The sequence below is a fragment of the Stegodyphus dumicola genome, chromosome 8 (genome assembly GCF_044657685.1).
Source record: "Stegodyphus dumicola isolate Sdum_Otavi_A_Nest chromosome 8, ASM4465768v1".
Taxonomy (NCBI): domain Eukaryota; kingdom Metazoa; phylum Arthropoda; class Arachnida; order Araneae; family Eresidae; genus Stegodyphus; species Stegodyphus dumicola.
The window spans coordinates 129757120-129773028 of record NC_140775.1 but is presented as its reverse complement, the minus strand read 5'-3'; the positions used below and the strand labels follow the sequence as shown (position 1 = coordinate 129773028).

The 15909-nt window shown below is 32.1% G+C and overlaps 1 protein-coding gene across 11 annotated transcripts in view; it reads right to left on the bottom strand.

Annotated features, from left to right (window-relative positions):
- Positions 1 to 974: 974 nt before the first annotated feature.
- Positions 975 to 15909, bottom strand: part of LOC118204035 (serine/threonine-protein kinase tousled-like 1) — a 159090-nt gene continuing 144155 nt past the window's right edge. For all 11 annotated transcript variants that reach the window (XM_085822412.1, XM_085822414.1, XM_085822417.1 and 8 more), the window contains 2 exons: positions 6319 to 6426; positions 975 to 1772 (listed from right to left, as the gene is read on the bottom strand). In XM_085822412.1, coding sequence (XP_085678538.1) covers positions 1644 to 1772; positions 6319 to 6426 — 237 coding nt within the window. In that variant the 3' untranslated portion in view covers positions 975 to 1643. The remainder of the gene's footprint in view (positions 1773 to 6318; positions 6427 to 15909) is intronic.

Here is a 15909-nt window from a genome sequence, read left to right as displayed (position 1 = left end):
AAACGAACATTTATAGTGATTTAACACAAAATGAAAACAATAATCCTTTAGGGGAAAAAAAAAAGGGGGGGGGGGTTAAAAAAGATTCAAGCAAGAAAAAGACAAAGTACAGGAAAACACATCTAAATATTACTAGAATGTTCATGTCTTTATAAAAAAATATGCCTAACATTATGACTCTAATAATGTTATTGACAATAATTATGCTCCTCTTTTGTACAAAATGGAGGACCCTACGTAAAATTACAGGGAAAATCAAAGTAACAAAGTACAATAAAATAAACTGAATCAACAAAATATTACTGGAACAAAAAATCAGATAAACAAAACATAGAGATATAATAATTTTCTGTAAAAAATAGATAATCTCCACATAAGATTTCCATTTTTCATAATCTGATCAAATTCATTTCATTCTCTATTGCAATATCTCTAATGCTCTAATTGTTAGAAGGTGGGGGATGTTTTCTAATGCAATTAAGAAAAAGGTGAAAGGGTGGAAAAACACGAGACAGAAAAGAATGTACTACTATCAGAAGGGAGAATATGAAGCATGATCCGATTTTATGATTTAAAACTATAAATAATTATATATTATATAATATATGTACCAAATTTCATATCAAATTAATTCAACATTTATTAGCTTAATATAATTTGATAATAAAAGTAATTTTTATTATTGTTTATGAAACCACCTTATTATTTTGCTTTATTATACTGTAACCATTTGAGTATGAAAATATCATATAAAAGACATTTGTTCAGAACGTTCAAAATTCTTCTTTGAAAGTTTAGAAGACAGATTCCATTAAAATTAAGGTAATAATAGCTATTTTTTTTTTTTTTTTTTAAATTTTACAACTGTCATACAGCCTCTTGTATAATACATATATAAAGGGAAAGAAATTAGTTTTTGTTATCTAATCACAAGCATTATGAAGGTAATTAAAAAAAAAAAACAATGCAAAGAACACAATTTCTACTTCCTTTAATAACAAAAATTTTCAGTTTCTTTACATAACAAAGAGATATGTAGAGTTTTGCCTAGCCACAAATGAAAATTGCAGTTTAAATATTTACAGAGTTACAGCCCATTGTTAAGACAGCAGCTAAAAAAAGTTTTTTGGCTTTTAAAACAACATATGTACAAAAATTAAGAAATGACCTGTAGTTTTTTAATATGGCAATCTCAAGAAAATTTTACCTCAATTAGTATATTACTTATTTTTGAAGAAATAAATGAAGCTACATATATTTTTACACTATTGTAATCACATTTCATCTACGTAATAATGATCTCACTTTAAAATTCACAAATCCATCTCGGAAGTCCAACTTATATGTACATGAAGCACTTGCCTTAACTACAACCAAGATTTGATATAAATAGTACACGTTGCAAAAGTTCCAGGCCAGTGCAGTCCATTAGTGAAAAAAACTAGGAACACTGGATTGTATTCATAAACATATTTATATTACTGTACATAACACTATATTTGCCCAGGCAATCAAATTTGCACTTTGTTCCATATGCCATGGCAAAGTCTAAAAATGTTTTTACATTATACACTTGAAAAATGCATACATTAAGGGAGAAGCGAAGTCCATTTTTAATGCATCATCTCACTAGAAATGCAATGCTATGATTTTTCTGCATTTGACTGTCGACTGTGTTTGGGATAATTTGGTTTTAAATAGTCTTCACTAGAAAGACTAAACACATCAATACGATCTTCTTTTCTATATTGAAGACATCGGCGAATAAATTGCTAGGGAAGAAATATAAATATATGCCATTAATTTCCTAATAATATATAAATGTATAAAGAGAACAAATACACGAACATTATTATATAATAGAAATAAATATAATAAAAAATCCTTTCTTTGTGCAATGCTTTCAAACTCAGAAATGAATTTCAATCAATCTAAATATATATATGTATATGTGCAAAAAACTGATTTGTAATTGAAAATCACAAGTAACAGCATCTAGCAGAATTCTAAATTAATTAACCAAATAGTTTTAACATGATTTATGGAATTGCACTGAATATGCTGGCTGCAGAAAAATCAATAATAAAATAACTTCATTTAATTATATTAACAGAATTACTACCATAGGCTAATGACCAAGTATTCTAATTCAGTATTCTTTTTCTAAGAATTCAGGATCCCTCTTCCTTGGTAATTATGAATATGTTTATTTTTTAAAAGTTCTTTATGAAAACAATCTAAAATTTAATCAAAACATTTGTTTTGCATTTCAGTAGCATTTTTAACAATTTCAACTACACTGATAATAAAATAATAATGGCAATGAATAATGAAAATTGCCACTTAATGGCCCTTTTCATTATTTTATTTCTGTCCACTGATAAAAAAGAGCTGAAAATGACCCATCTTCAGTTGCTAAAAAATACTAGCTTTGATATTATTATATTCTTTACAAAAATATAATCTCATTCTTTAGTACTGACATATGCAGACACAGTCATCTTAGCTATTTAATATTTAAATTTTAAGTGCCATATTTAATCCCTTGTTTAAATAATCATACTCAAAGAAATGACTTTTCTTTAACTAAAATTGTCAAAAGTGCTTTTGAAGGATTTAATACTTAATAGCAATTTAATTACTTATTTTTTCACTTGAAAAGTTACAAGTATTTGATGAAGTTGAGGTAAAAGCTTCCAATAATTTGCTTTGTGTATGATTCACAGAAAACCAGAAGAAGACATTATTTTATGGAATCAGTCGATTTACTTCAAAACCCCATGGCTGTAGATTACTCTGCATTTTTACAGAATTACTAGAAAACTGCATGGATACACAGAATTGAAACAAATTTCAGGTTCTAAAAAGCTAATATTTGAGATTAGTTCACAAATAAATTATAGTCCGTGAATGAATATGTTAAAAGAAGTAAGATATTTAATAGTTTCACTAATAAAATGTGTAAAGAAACATGTACATAGTTTCCCATTATTTTTTCAAAATTAATTCATATCTTTCAAGGCACAAAATCTAAATCAGGGAGACAGGGGTACATGTAAACAAAGGCCGTATGTAAATAACATGTATGTCTTCCAGTTAGCCCAAACAATTTTTTTTTTAATACATATTACCAACAGAAGGCAGTTCTAATATCATCTCTTGGCCAAACTTTCAGAATAAACAATCATTTCAGTTTCCAACAGCTCAGATTGATTCTTTCAGGTAAAGCGTTTTAGTAAGTGCATCCGGTTTCATAGAATAAAAATAAAATCTAAACAGTTGTTAAAGTTGAAATTACCCTTGAAAGATATATTGGCACTAATAAGAAGTTTATGGAAAATTTTATCATCTTTAAGAAATATTTTATTAAAAAAATTAATTTTAAACAGATTGATAGGACACATGCGAACTAATACAAATAATGTAAATGTGAATAAGTGCATGCCCCATTTCAATTTAAAACTATTATTATGTATATACTCTGCACATTGAAGTTATTTGAATTTTAAACAATAATTATGCATTTCTTAAATATCTTTTAATTATGAATTAGTCAGCTCAAATAGTTTACTTTTATGTGCATAAATCTTTTATAAAAACTCCTTAATAAATGCTTGAAGAAAACAATGAAAATACTGCAGACGCAGACTGAAATTACTGACATTTGTTTCTGAGGTGCTTTAAGATTTCTGTCAAGAAGTCCTGCAGTAGTACAATAAAAGTTATTTCTCCAAAAGTTAAAGTTAATATTCTAAAAGAAGTGTTGTGAGGAAAAATTATGTATATTGATGGGGGGGGAGATCTTTAACAGATGATAAAAAATTAAATGAATAAACTCAAAAACATCAACAACTGATATATATCATATATATAATTCAATAAAACCCAGACTATAATTTTGGTTCAGATAAAGAAAAAGTCCAGACGTAGTCAGTCTATTTACCGCATACAATGACAAATAATGATTTTGTTGTGGTATAATTTCCTACTAAAATTATTAAAATTCATTATGGTTATTGAGACCCAACAGCGGCCAAGCGGTAAAGTTGCTGAACACTGGTAGCTTGGTCCGAGGTTCGAATCCTGCGAACAGGCTGGCTGCATGGGCGTTTTCGTGGTTTCCCCCCCACGTGTAACATGTATACGAGCCAGTTTTCCTTAGAAAGTCCTCCACGAAGGCATCCCTCCCCTTAGGCCTTGAGGCTTTGGCATAATCACACACATACACACACACATTATGGTATGGTTATTGCACTGAATTTGAATCAAAGCAGGCATATGCTGCATTTATGAAAAATTATAGCTATGAAAACTCACTTTTGCTAAAAATTATGACCTGTCAATGGTGCAAAAAATCACGAGGAAGTGAAATTATCTCAATATTCATTTCAGATGGCATCATTCGGTCCTGATCCCTTGTGGATGTAGGGGTCTTGAATATGACAGAGTCAGCCGAAGCAACTATGCCTAACGGCAATGACAGTTACCCTTATGTTGATGAAAAGCTGAGCCATTACTGCTAATCAACCATGCGAAAACTATGTTGGATTATCTCCTGACAATATTAGATTACCATCGGATGATGAAAATTTGGACTATGAAATGGACAGCGCTCGTGAAAGACTTAGAAAAGTTGAGAAAAACATCGAAGGCTTCAAGCCTTACTTATGATCTACCAGGCGAACAGGGCTGTTACTAATGAGGATGTCGTGTCCACCCTGATGATTAGACTACTACAAAAGCTGAAAGTTCAAGCCGAGGAATTACGAGGTAAGTGCAACTTCCCTAGCTCGTCAGGCACTAAACGCTCCCCTAAACCACAAGACCAAAGGAAAAGTAATGAAACTAACAGTAAAGGTAAATTAAGTTGCCACATGTTATTTTCAAATACTATAATAAAGCTAGAACAATGTATAAACGAAATTAAGCAAACAAAATTAAAAAGAAACAGTTTTTCACACACGATTGAGTATTTCTCATTCAATTAATTCAGTTCTCACTTCGCGACAAGGCACAAATACATGAAAGCTCAAAATATCTATATTAAAAATTAAGTAACTTATTTCCTTGAAAAAATTCCAGAAAGGATTAAGCATGATTTAATTCGCAATAATAAATGAAGGCGTTATCTTTGTTGTTGCGAAGATACGTTTCTCTAGATTGGCAACAAATCCATTACTCTGCTGCTTCAAATGTAAACAAGCAATGGGCGCCATCAAAAAAATTATTAGGCTTAGTGGCACTTAAACAGCTTTAAAATTGTTGATAACTCTAAAAATATTGCATACAGATTTACTAACGGCATATAAACCTTAACCGGAAGACAAGAACAACTTAATTCAATCATTTTTAAAGCAAAAAAATGTACAATTTATAAACGTACAAGAGTAAAGAAACTGAGATCACTGAGCCGGGTAACAGAGTGGATATATATATAAATATATTTATATATGTTTGGCGCGGCCGATGGCAACCAAAATACGAGGTGCACATCTACATGTTATAGTAGTCCTATATACAAAATTTCAACTTTCTGAGGCTACTCGTTTTTGAGTTACGCGAGATACGTACATACATACAGACGCTACGAAAAATTCTCTTCAGAATTCATTTTAAAGCAGTTTTATAATTTTTTTGGAGGAAAAGAGTCCTTTATTCTGTCCTTACGTACGGATATCTCGCAAAAACATAGTTAAATTGCATTCGAAAGCGGTCAAAATGGATATTTTCATTGAAATATGCTGCCTGCAACTTTTTGCAATTACAATACTTCCTTTTTACTTCGTACAAGGAAGTAAAAATGGTTTTTACTAACTATACTTTACTGAATAGCACTACTATATTTTCTGAAGTTCTTTACTATTGCAATAAACTGATCAAAAGCTATTTGCAAAAGTTGTTATGCAAAGCAGTGGAACATTATTTGACATTAATATATAAAAATTGATTCTCAAATAAACATGAGATTCTGGAAGCAAATATAAAAAAAAAAAAAAAAAAAAAAAATAACTCGTGTTAAATTAATTGAGCACAGCCTGTGGGCCATGTGGCCAATAACGAGACTAAAAGTATTAATTATTAATTACAGATTTATGGATATATAGATATTTTCTAGTTTGGATACTCTTTAGAGTAATTTCAGTTTACTAAGACATATTTTTAACACTACGCTTTACAAACATTTAATTTGCATAACAACACACACTGTAAAATATACGCATAATAATCCATTAAAGTCAATAAAACTATATAACATAAGTAAGTAGCAATAAATAAATATTCCAAAATAACATAAAACATGTTAAAATAGAAATATACCTTAGCTTCATTACTGACAACTGGCTTTGGAGGAAATTCAACCTCTTTTGCTTTTAAAATAGTATTTTCTTCTAGGATTGTAGCTTGAGACTGATTATGGCCAAATGGCTGTTAAAATATTTTAATATTTTATACTTCCAATGAATTAAAAAGAGTACATTAAAAGTTCAGTTTACATAATAATTTAGGAATATATATATACCACACATTTCTGTACTTAAAACTGTTTATTACATGGTAATACTGAAGTAAAATAGAATTCCAACAATCTGCACTCCCTAAGACCAAGGATTGGGCCGAATTTTCAGAATATATCGGTCATAAATTTTGCAGACTATGTTACAACTTTCTCAGTTTTGCTTACCTTTCCCTCCTTTTTAATTTTTGAATTGAATTTGAATTGCTTGCATTGAAATAACTAATCAAAATATACTCATAACTTATGAATGGTTTAATCAAGATTTACTGAATGCAAACCTGTCAATTTTCTAAATACTATTAATTATATATAAAGAAAATAATACTAATCATTAAACATAAAAAAGGGATAAATGTTTGGAAATGTTTTAAGATAGTAAAGAAGTACTTTTCTTTTTTTAAGAATCTATGCCGGCACACTGCCAGTGCAAACAAGCATGCTTGATGCATGAAATACATACAGACTACTTACAAGTAGCATTTAAGTTGGAATTCAGCATCTGGAAAGTTGTAGATAAAAAAAAATGTATACACATGTTAAACCATATAATTTAAAATTAATTAAAAAAAACAGTGTAATATATATCCCAAAGTATGGATTTATTTAAAAGAGAATTCAAGATCTTGTCTTTATATATATATATGTTACGGTGAAACACTAAATCTGGAGAATGTCGACTTTCACCGATGAATGTCAACATTCACATAGTCGCTTGGTGTATGTCCGAAATATTTTCCAAATACTCTTATTTTTGACTTACACCGGTGAATGCCGACATTCACCATGTACTAATGGTGAATGTTGAACATATAAGAATATTATATTTCCTTCTCCGTAATTCATTTGTGAAAAAACGCACTTGAGACTTAGAATAAGAGCTTAAAACACACAGTACATACAAAATGAGAAAGGAAAATAATAGAAGTTATAAACTTACCAAGTTATGTGATTCAAATCATTTTTATTGCAACAACTTAAACTATTATGACACTTTGAATTGCACAAGAGGCCCTTGCTTTTACAACTACATTTATTTGTGGAACACTTCCTTTTGGAATGGCAGCATGTACATATACTCCTCTCTTTTCGACCTACACCAGAGCATATCTGTGATTGTCAACACACACCGGTGAGGGTCCGAATGTACAAGAATGTAAAGAAATATTTGATCTTTCACCGACGTATTTGGTGAATGTTGACATTCTCCAATTTCGGTCTTTCACGGTAACATATATAAGCGGCTAAAGTATGTGTCGAAGATAGTTTATTGTTGCCACTCGGAAAAATGAGCATGGAAATGAACGTTTTCACAGTTTTTAATTAATATCTCGGCCGATTAAAGTCGTTCGAAGATGAGAACGGTATCGCTGGATTCGGAGAATTTTTTGGAATCCGAGGATACGCGTCTCGAATTTCAACTCACCGCCGTTGTGTAGATATTCGAGAAAAAAGAATTTGGCACTTAGCCAAATCCCTCTAACAGGGAAAACCCAAGAAAGAAAGTGGAAAATGTAGGGAAAACTAGTTTTTAATTAATATCTCGGCTAATTAAAGTCCCAAGAAGACGCGAATGGTCAAAATGGCGTACTACGGACCTGCGGAATCCAACGGTGTGCTTTGCTAAGCCCGGGAGCCAGCCGTTTCAGAACGATGATGTTACTTCACCTCATATATATATCACCTCATATGCGGCTTAAGTGTCTGTTTGTCGCCGATAGTTTATTGGTTGCTTGCGTAACTGTACTAGCCAATGGGGTGAAGTTGCCACGGCACAGGGTTTCCGTTTCAATTGAGACATAGACAATTTCCTGTAAAACTTGCCTTTGCATCCATCCATAAGGATGGTTATGGGATATTATGATTATTTGCAATTATTATGGATTATTTGCAATGCAAACCATCCATAAGTCACAGGGCCAAATGCTTAAGCGTGTTGGCATTTTTTTACCTGAGCCTGCATTTGGACATGGTCAACTTTATGTTGCCTGTTCAAGAGTTCGTGAAAGAACGAACTAAAATTAAAAATAATGGATGGTCCTCTGCAAGGCGAGCTTAAAAATGATGGAAAGATCTACACAAAAAATATTGTGTACAAAGAGATCTTTGGCATGTAAATTAACATTTCATTATTTAAATCACCTTTATTGATTAAGCTAGTGGTGGGCTCTTAAGAAATGTACCTCCAGTGGTTTCCTTCATTGCAGTTTACTTTAAGCAATTAAGCAAGTAGAAGGGGGAAACCCCGTGGGGCAGTAAGCAAAGGGGCGTCCTCGCCACCTGCCCTGGGTAATTCAGTTTAAATTAGCAGACACCTTTGCACAAATTATTTTAATTACAATTTATAATATCTAGAACTAGTTTACTATAAAAAGAGAGTTCTGACATTGATGCAGAAAATGTTAAACAAGTTCATTAACAAAATAAATTTGCTTCTTTAGTCAAAATAGTGTACTTTTTCCCTTAAAAATTTACTTGCATATATATATATATATATATTTATCTACATTTTACCTGAGAGAAAAATTTAGAAATGAATCTAGATCTTATATTTTTTATAAATTTACACCAACATCTTTCGAATTAGAAAAAGTAAGAAAAATACTGTATCATTCATGAGTATACATAGAGATGTTAAATACCTTTTACTGCATTAATTTGGTGATTCACTTTCTCATGTTTTCAGTTTTCTTTTTAAGGGAAAAAAGAAAAAAAATCTTATGACATACAAAACAAATTCTAATTTTTCAACAAACCAGCTGGGAGGAACAAATTTGTGATTTGAAAATTTCATTCTCTTCAACGTGCTTATTGGCTAAACAAGATTATCAACTGATATGCAAAACACAAAATATGCTAAATTATCTAATTTACTTTGTTTCTAAAAATTTTCCCTCCCCCCTTTTAAAAAAAAATTAAACAACACAAAACAATTGAAATTCAGTAACTTCTAGGCTTAACTACTGAGACTCTATATGGCTGAAACTATTTGACAATGTAAAACAAAATTCCATAGTTAATAGTTTAGTTCAATAAGCTTTCATACTTAAGCATATCGCAGTAGCAAAATCTACATCAATACAGAATCTAGAATACATATGAATAAAACAACACAGAAAGTATAGCAATCCAACTTTGAACGTTATACTCTTAATAGCATATGAATTACATACACCAATAAACATTGATGCTCAAAATTAAATAAAAATACTGTAAAATATGGATAAGCTATGAACTCGAACCACATACAGCTGTAAAATGAAGAAGTACGATGGAACAAATTTTATGAAAATGTGCATATTTTGTACAAATAACATACAAAATATTTCATACATTAGAAAAACAAAAAATATAGAATAGCAGAAATTTTTGCAGATGAAAAAAGCACACATAATATAGAGCAGGATGACTTCATAGAGATACAGTCGAGCACAATGTACATTTATAACACTTCAAAAACCTCATTGCTTTGAGAAATGTTTATCATTTTTATAAAGAGCTGTCGATGGCAGTTTCTATTCAGCAATGTATCTGCCAAGTGCATTCTCTATAGGGTTTAAGTCTGGACATCTAGCTGGCCTGGACTCTGTCTCTTTTTAAAAAATTTTTTTTATATTTGCAGTTTGCAGCTTGAGGTTAGTAATGAGTGCAGCTGAACATGGATAAGCTTATAACATTAAAACATTAAAGCTTTAAATAATTTGGGTTTCAAACGAAACAAATTCTCTGATATTTTAATTACCACTGTCATTTTAGACAAAATAGACAAGGAAACTCGAAAACAATTCGAATTATCGGTAAACGCTTCAGATGTTCCTAATTTTGATAACTTGATGACATTCATAGAAAAAAAAAAAGTCAAACTTTAGAAAGTGTCCATAAAAACACAATCAAATCAAAACAAATGAATGAAATAAAAACAAAAAACCTTCTTGTTCATTCAAATAATTCGGAAAGAAACTGCGTTATATGTAATTCGCCACATTCCCTTTTTAAATGTAGTAAATTCCTTGATATGAATTTTGGTGAAAGATTTACGCTAGTAAAACGAAATAACTTATGTCTGAACTGTTTGGGTAAAAAGCACACTGCATCGCAATGCCGATTGAATCATTTCTGCAATATCTGCCATTCAAAACACCATACATTGGTTCATAAGGATATCGAATTCGGATTCTGTTTAAAATAAACATCCACAGACGATAAAGCAGAAGACAGCTGGCGGGAAGGATATTCCTCCGGTGCCTAATGGGAAAGTGAGAGTCTTTCAAATTGTTTATTAGCTACGAATAAAAGTGTTATCTTGCCATCTGCGATTGTTATGATGAAATCTTCGAAAGGGGCATTCATCAAAGGAAAGGATCTTCTTGACAGCTGCTCACAGATTAACTGCGTGTTTGATCATTTTGCAAAACAATCAGGGATTAAAAAAACAAAGGTTTTGCTCTGATTTCAGGATTAAATGGAATTGATATTACTTTAAATTATAAATTGAGGACTTCAATTGCCAATAAGGAAAAAACATTCTCTAGAGAACTTGATTTTCTAATTGTTCCAAAAATTACAGAAATGACTCACCCCCATACCTATTGAAAATATTGACATCCCCACGGATATTTCCTTAGCTGATTACAGATTTAACATACCGGAGGAAATTGATTTATTATTGGGTGCAGAATGTTTCTTTGACTTATTAAAATCGGGTCAGGTTTGCAGTGCGACAACAGACTTATTGTTCCAGGAAACGGTTTTTGGATTCGTAGTTAGTGGTATTGTACATAATTCACCACTTGAATCACAATACTGTGGTCTGCTTATGCAAAATGAAAAAATTGAAGAAACATTGCAAATATTCTGGGAGGTAGAAAATATTAATTTTCCGGATTCAGCACTTAGTCCTGAAGAGAAATATTGCGAAAAACATTTTAATGAGACTCATTATCGAACCTTGGAAGGTCAGTACGTCGTATGCATGCCCATGAAGGACTCTGAATTGTTGGGCGAGTCTAGATATTTAGCAGAGAAAGACTTAATCAAGTTTGGCAGCGATTGGGTCGGGACTCGAATTTACAACGATTGTACTCAGAATTCATGCAAGAATACAAGGATTTAAGGCATATGGAACTAGCTGAGGGATCTGGATCCATAAATGATTCATACTACCTGCCTCACCATGGGGTTTACAGACCAGACAAAAGTAGTACATGTTTAAGAGTGGTTTTTAACGCCTCAACTGCCACGACATCGGGATTGTCATTAAACGATATTTTGTTGAAAGGAAGAATTCCACAGCAGGAATTGTTTTCTATAATGGTTAGATTTAGAAAACACTGCTACGCCTTCACAGCAGATGACACAAAAAATGTATCGACAAATTCTAGTCCATCCTCCACAAAGAGACTTGCTCAGAATTCTATGGAAGGACAGTGTTGATGCACCAGTGCAAACTTATAAGCTCAACACAGTAATGTATGGGACGTCAAACGCTCCCTATCTAGCAACTCGAGCTTTTAAACAGTTAGCTATAGATGAAAGCCAAAACTTACCTCTAGCATCGTCCGTTGCTCTTACTGACTTTTATGTCGATGACATACTTTCCGGAGAATCATCACTTGAAAAAGCTAGAATTCTTCAATCCCAATTAATAGATTTGTTGAAATTAGGCAAAATGAAATTGCATAAATGGCACGCAAATCATCCAGATATGCTTGTATCTGAAAATAAGATTACCACTTATTCAGAATACACTTTTGCAGAGAAACAAGAATCTTCGTCCGTAAAAATTCTTGGTGTCCTATGGAATCCTCAGACTGACTGTTTTTTGTTTACAATGACCATTCCTCACTCTAACAGTTATAGTAAACGAGATGTTCTGTCACTAATTTCGAAAATGTTCGACCCACTTGGTTTAATTGGGCCAGTGGTCACAAAGGCCAAAATACTCATGCAAAAGCTCTGGCTTGCTAAACTTGATTGGAATGACACATTGCCAGATTCTATGGCCAAGGAATGGATTAATTTCGTATTCACGCTCTCTGAACTAAGTAATCTTAAGATTCCTAGATTTGTACTGCAGGAAGATCACATAGTGCTCCATGGATTTGCAGATGCATCCTCTTCGGCATACGGAGCTGCAATCTATGTTCAAGCTTTACCAGTTTCAGGACTGCCAACTGCTCGACTTTTGTGTAGCAAGTCATGAGTTGCACCTATAAAAACCTTATCAATTTCTATATTAGAACTGTCAGAAGTCTATATTAGAACTTCTATTATCCAGATTGATGGATAAAGTGATATCTTCATTGAATGTTAAAGTAGAAAAAGTAATTCTTTTGTCTGATTCTACAATTTCTCTTGCTTGGATTAGAAAATCACCACACTTACTAAAAACTTTCGTGAGTAACAGAGTCGCTTTAATACAAGAGCTTATGGGATCATACCAATGGAAATATGTGCCATCTGAATGTAACCCAGCTGATTTCATATAGCGTGGACTGGATCCAAACGACATTCTTATGTGTGATATCTGATGGAATGGACAGACCTTCTCCGTGAGGACATTATCCAGAACAACCTCTTGAGCCTACCACTGATAATGACTATGTCAAGGAACTGAAATGTTTATCAGACTCTAATTTTGCAATATTAGAAAATAATTCTAGTTTAACCTCTCTCTTAAATCGAACAAATAATTATATGAAATTAATCAAAATTTGCAGTTTTATTTTTAGGTTCTTCAGAATCGTAAGGAATAAGGAAAGGGTTTCAGGGCCTATATCCTTAGAGGAATGGAAATAGGCCGAGTTAACATTGATTCGGGAAGTGCAGAAAGATGAGTTTTATTCTGATATTGATTCACTTAAGAGGGAAAGCCAGGTACCTCGTAGGAGCAAGCTTAAATCGTTAAATCCATTCATCGATAATGATGGAATTTTTACGTGCCAGTAGTAGACTTGCGCAATCTCAGGTAAGTTATGATTGTAAATATCCAATAATTTTGCCAGCTAGAATAGGTTGACTTATTTGATCATGTACTATTATCATCTGAAATATTTGCATCTTGGACCAGAAGCTCTATTGGTACTGTTAGACAAAAGTTTTGGCCCATCAGCGGCAGGAATCTTGCTAGAAAAATAGTGCATGAATGCATACAGTGTTTCAAACACAGACCTGTACCAATAAATCAGATAATGGGAGATTTGCCTACTGAACGAGTGTCAGTTGAATCAACCTTTAACAAATGTGGACTTGATTTTTGTGTTCCGTTTCTTATAAAGGCAAAAAATCAAAGAAAAGGAGTTTTTCAAAAAATGTATGTTGCAGTATTTGTGTGCCTTGCTACAAAAGCAATTCACTTAGAAATTGTCTCAGACTTATCTTCGGAAGCATTGATTGCTAGCCTAAAGAGATTTTTCGCTAGGAGAGGAAAAAGCTCGACCATATTTAGCGATAACGCTACAAACTTTCGTGGAGCTTGAAATGAATTAAGCAAGCTGTTTAAATTAGCCACAGCACCAGAACAAGAATTATCCGACTATTTGTTGTCAGAGGAGATTGAGTGGAAATTTATACCTCCTAGAACACAGCATTTTGGTGGGCTTTGGGAGGCGGGCATTAAATCATTCAAAACGCATTAAAAAAAAAAAAAAAAAAAAAAACTGTTGGGAATTCAAAATTAACTAGGGAAGAACTGTTAACTTTAGTAACACAAATAGCGGGAATATTAAACTCCAGACCAATTTCTCCTCTATCTTCAGATGCAAGGGATTTTAATGCGTTAATGCCTGGACCTTTTTTAATTGGCCATTCTATAACAGCCCTTGTAGAACCAGAAATTATAAATATGTCTGACAACAGATTGTCTAGATGGGAAAGAGTCACCAAAATGACTCAAAATATTTGGAAAGGGTGGCAACGGGATTATTTATCGCAACTTGGTGCTCATGAAGGAAGACAATTTGCCTATTCATCACTGGGTTTTAGGTCGAGTTGAAGAAGTTATACCTGGATTGGATAAAAGAGTTAGAGTAGTAAGTGTACGAACGGCAAAGGGTCTCTTTAAAAGGCCTGTCACAAAATTAAGTATTTTGCCCATACCAGACAACTATCAGATATCAAATTTCCCTATTATGAATAGACAGTATTACGTTATTCATTTAGTGCAAATGTAATATTTTTATGTGTAACATTTTTATTTTTTATATTATATGCTACTGAATTTAATTGTAATTGAAATAATTTGTGTTAAATTGCATTTCATTGTGTATTTCATATGTATGTCTAAATCTGAATTTGATTGTAAAACTTTTATGGCATTATTGAAACTTGTTTCAATAGGGGTCGGAATGTTCGGTTTAATATAGCGCCCTCTAGGATCAGCGCCCTTTTGCGAGAGAAGCCAAATTTAGTTGAGTAGGTTGTTGAAGAATGTACGCAGCGGACATATGGTGCGTTCGCTAGTTCCACTTTGTGCTAATGGAGCACTTAACTTGTAACTTTGTACATTATGTAAATAATTAAATATTTGTGTGGCCTAACTTAGTTAGTTTTATTTTGGAACCAGCACCATTATCTATCGTAACTCATCGCATTTTATACCAAACAATGGTATTACTTGAAAACACACAAATTTGCCAATTACGTATACCTATAATATATATACATACTTGCCAACCTATGACACTCAAAAATCAAGAGATTTTTTTAAGAAATCAGGAGATTTTTCACAATGTTAAAAATACTTTTTAAATGATAAAAATATAGTTTTTAATAATGAATTAACTTTAAATAGTTACTAAGTCTTAAATGCAAGCAAAACAAAAATACCTTAGACATAAAAAACATTTTTATTACTTGCATTGTTAAAAAAAAAAAAAAAAAAAAAAAAAAAACACACTTTAATCAGTTTTCATACAAATGTTATGGACAGTGGCAGATTTTGCTTTCGTTAAGAAAGAAACTTCATAATTTTGTTCATAGCAATTGCCACGTAGGCCTGCTTACGCTAATAAAAGTTTTTCTAATGTGTAATCACTAATATTAGATCTAAATTTAGTACTCGTTTTCGCAACAACACTGAAAATCCTCTCACACTCCGCATTACTATGGGGAGCTGTCAAGATGGCCAATATAATTCTAGAGAGTTCACTATATTTTAAAATTCCATCAGCATCTTTCAATTTTCCAATTAAACTCCACTGGGTGTCAATCCTAGCTGATTTATAACTTCATCCAAGTTTTCTAATTGTAAACTGCAAAATTCTGACTGCAGTATATCAGTAGCAACATCAATATCGTCATCTTTCATGACTAAACGAAGTAACACAGGAAATCTGTTCAAAAAGTACCTTATATCAGAAAAAGATGCATTTGCTAGAGCAGAAATATCAGTAACT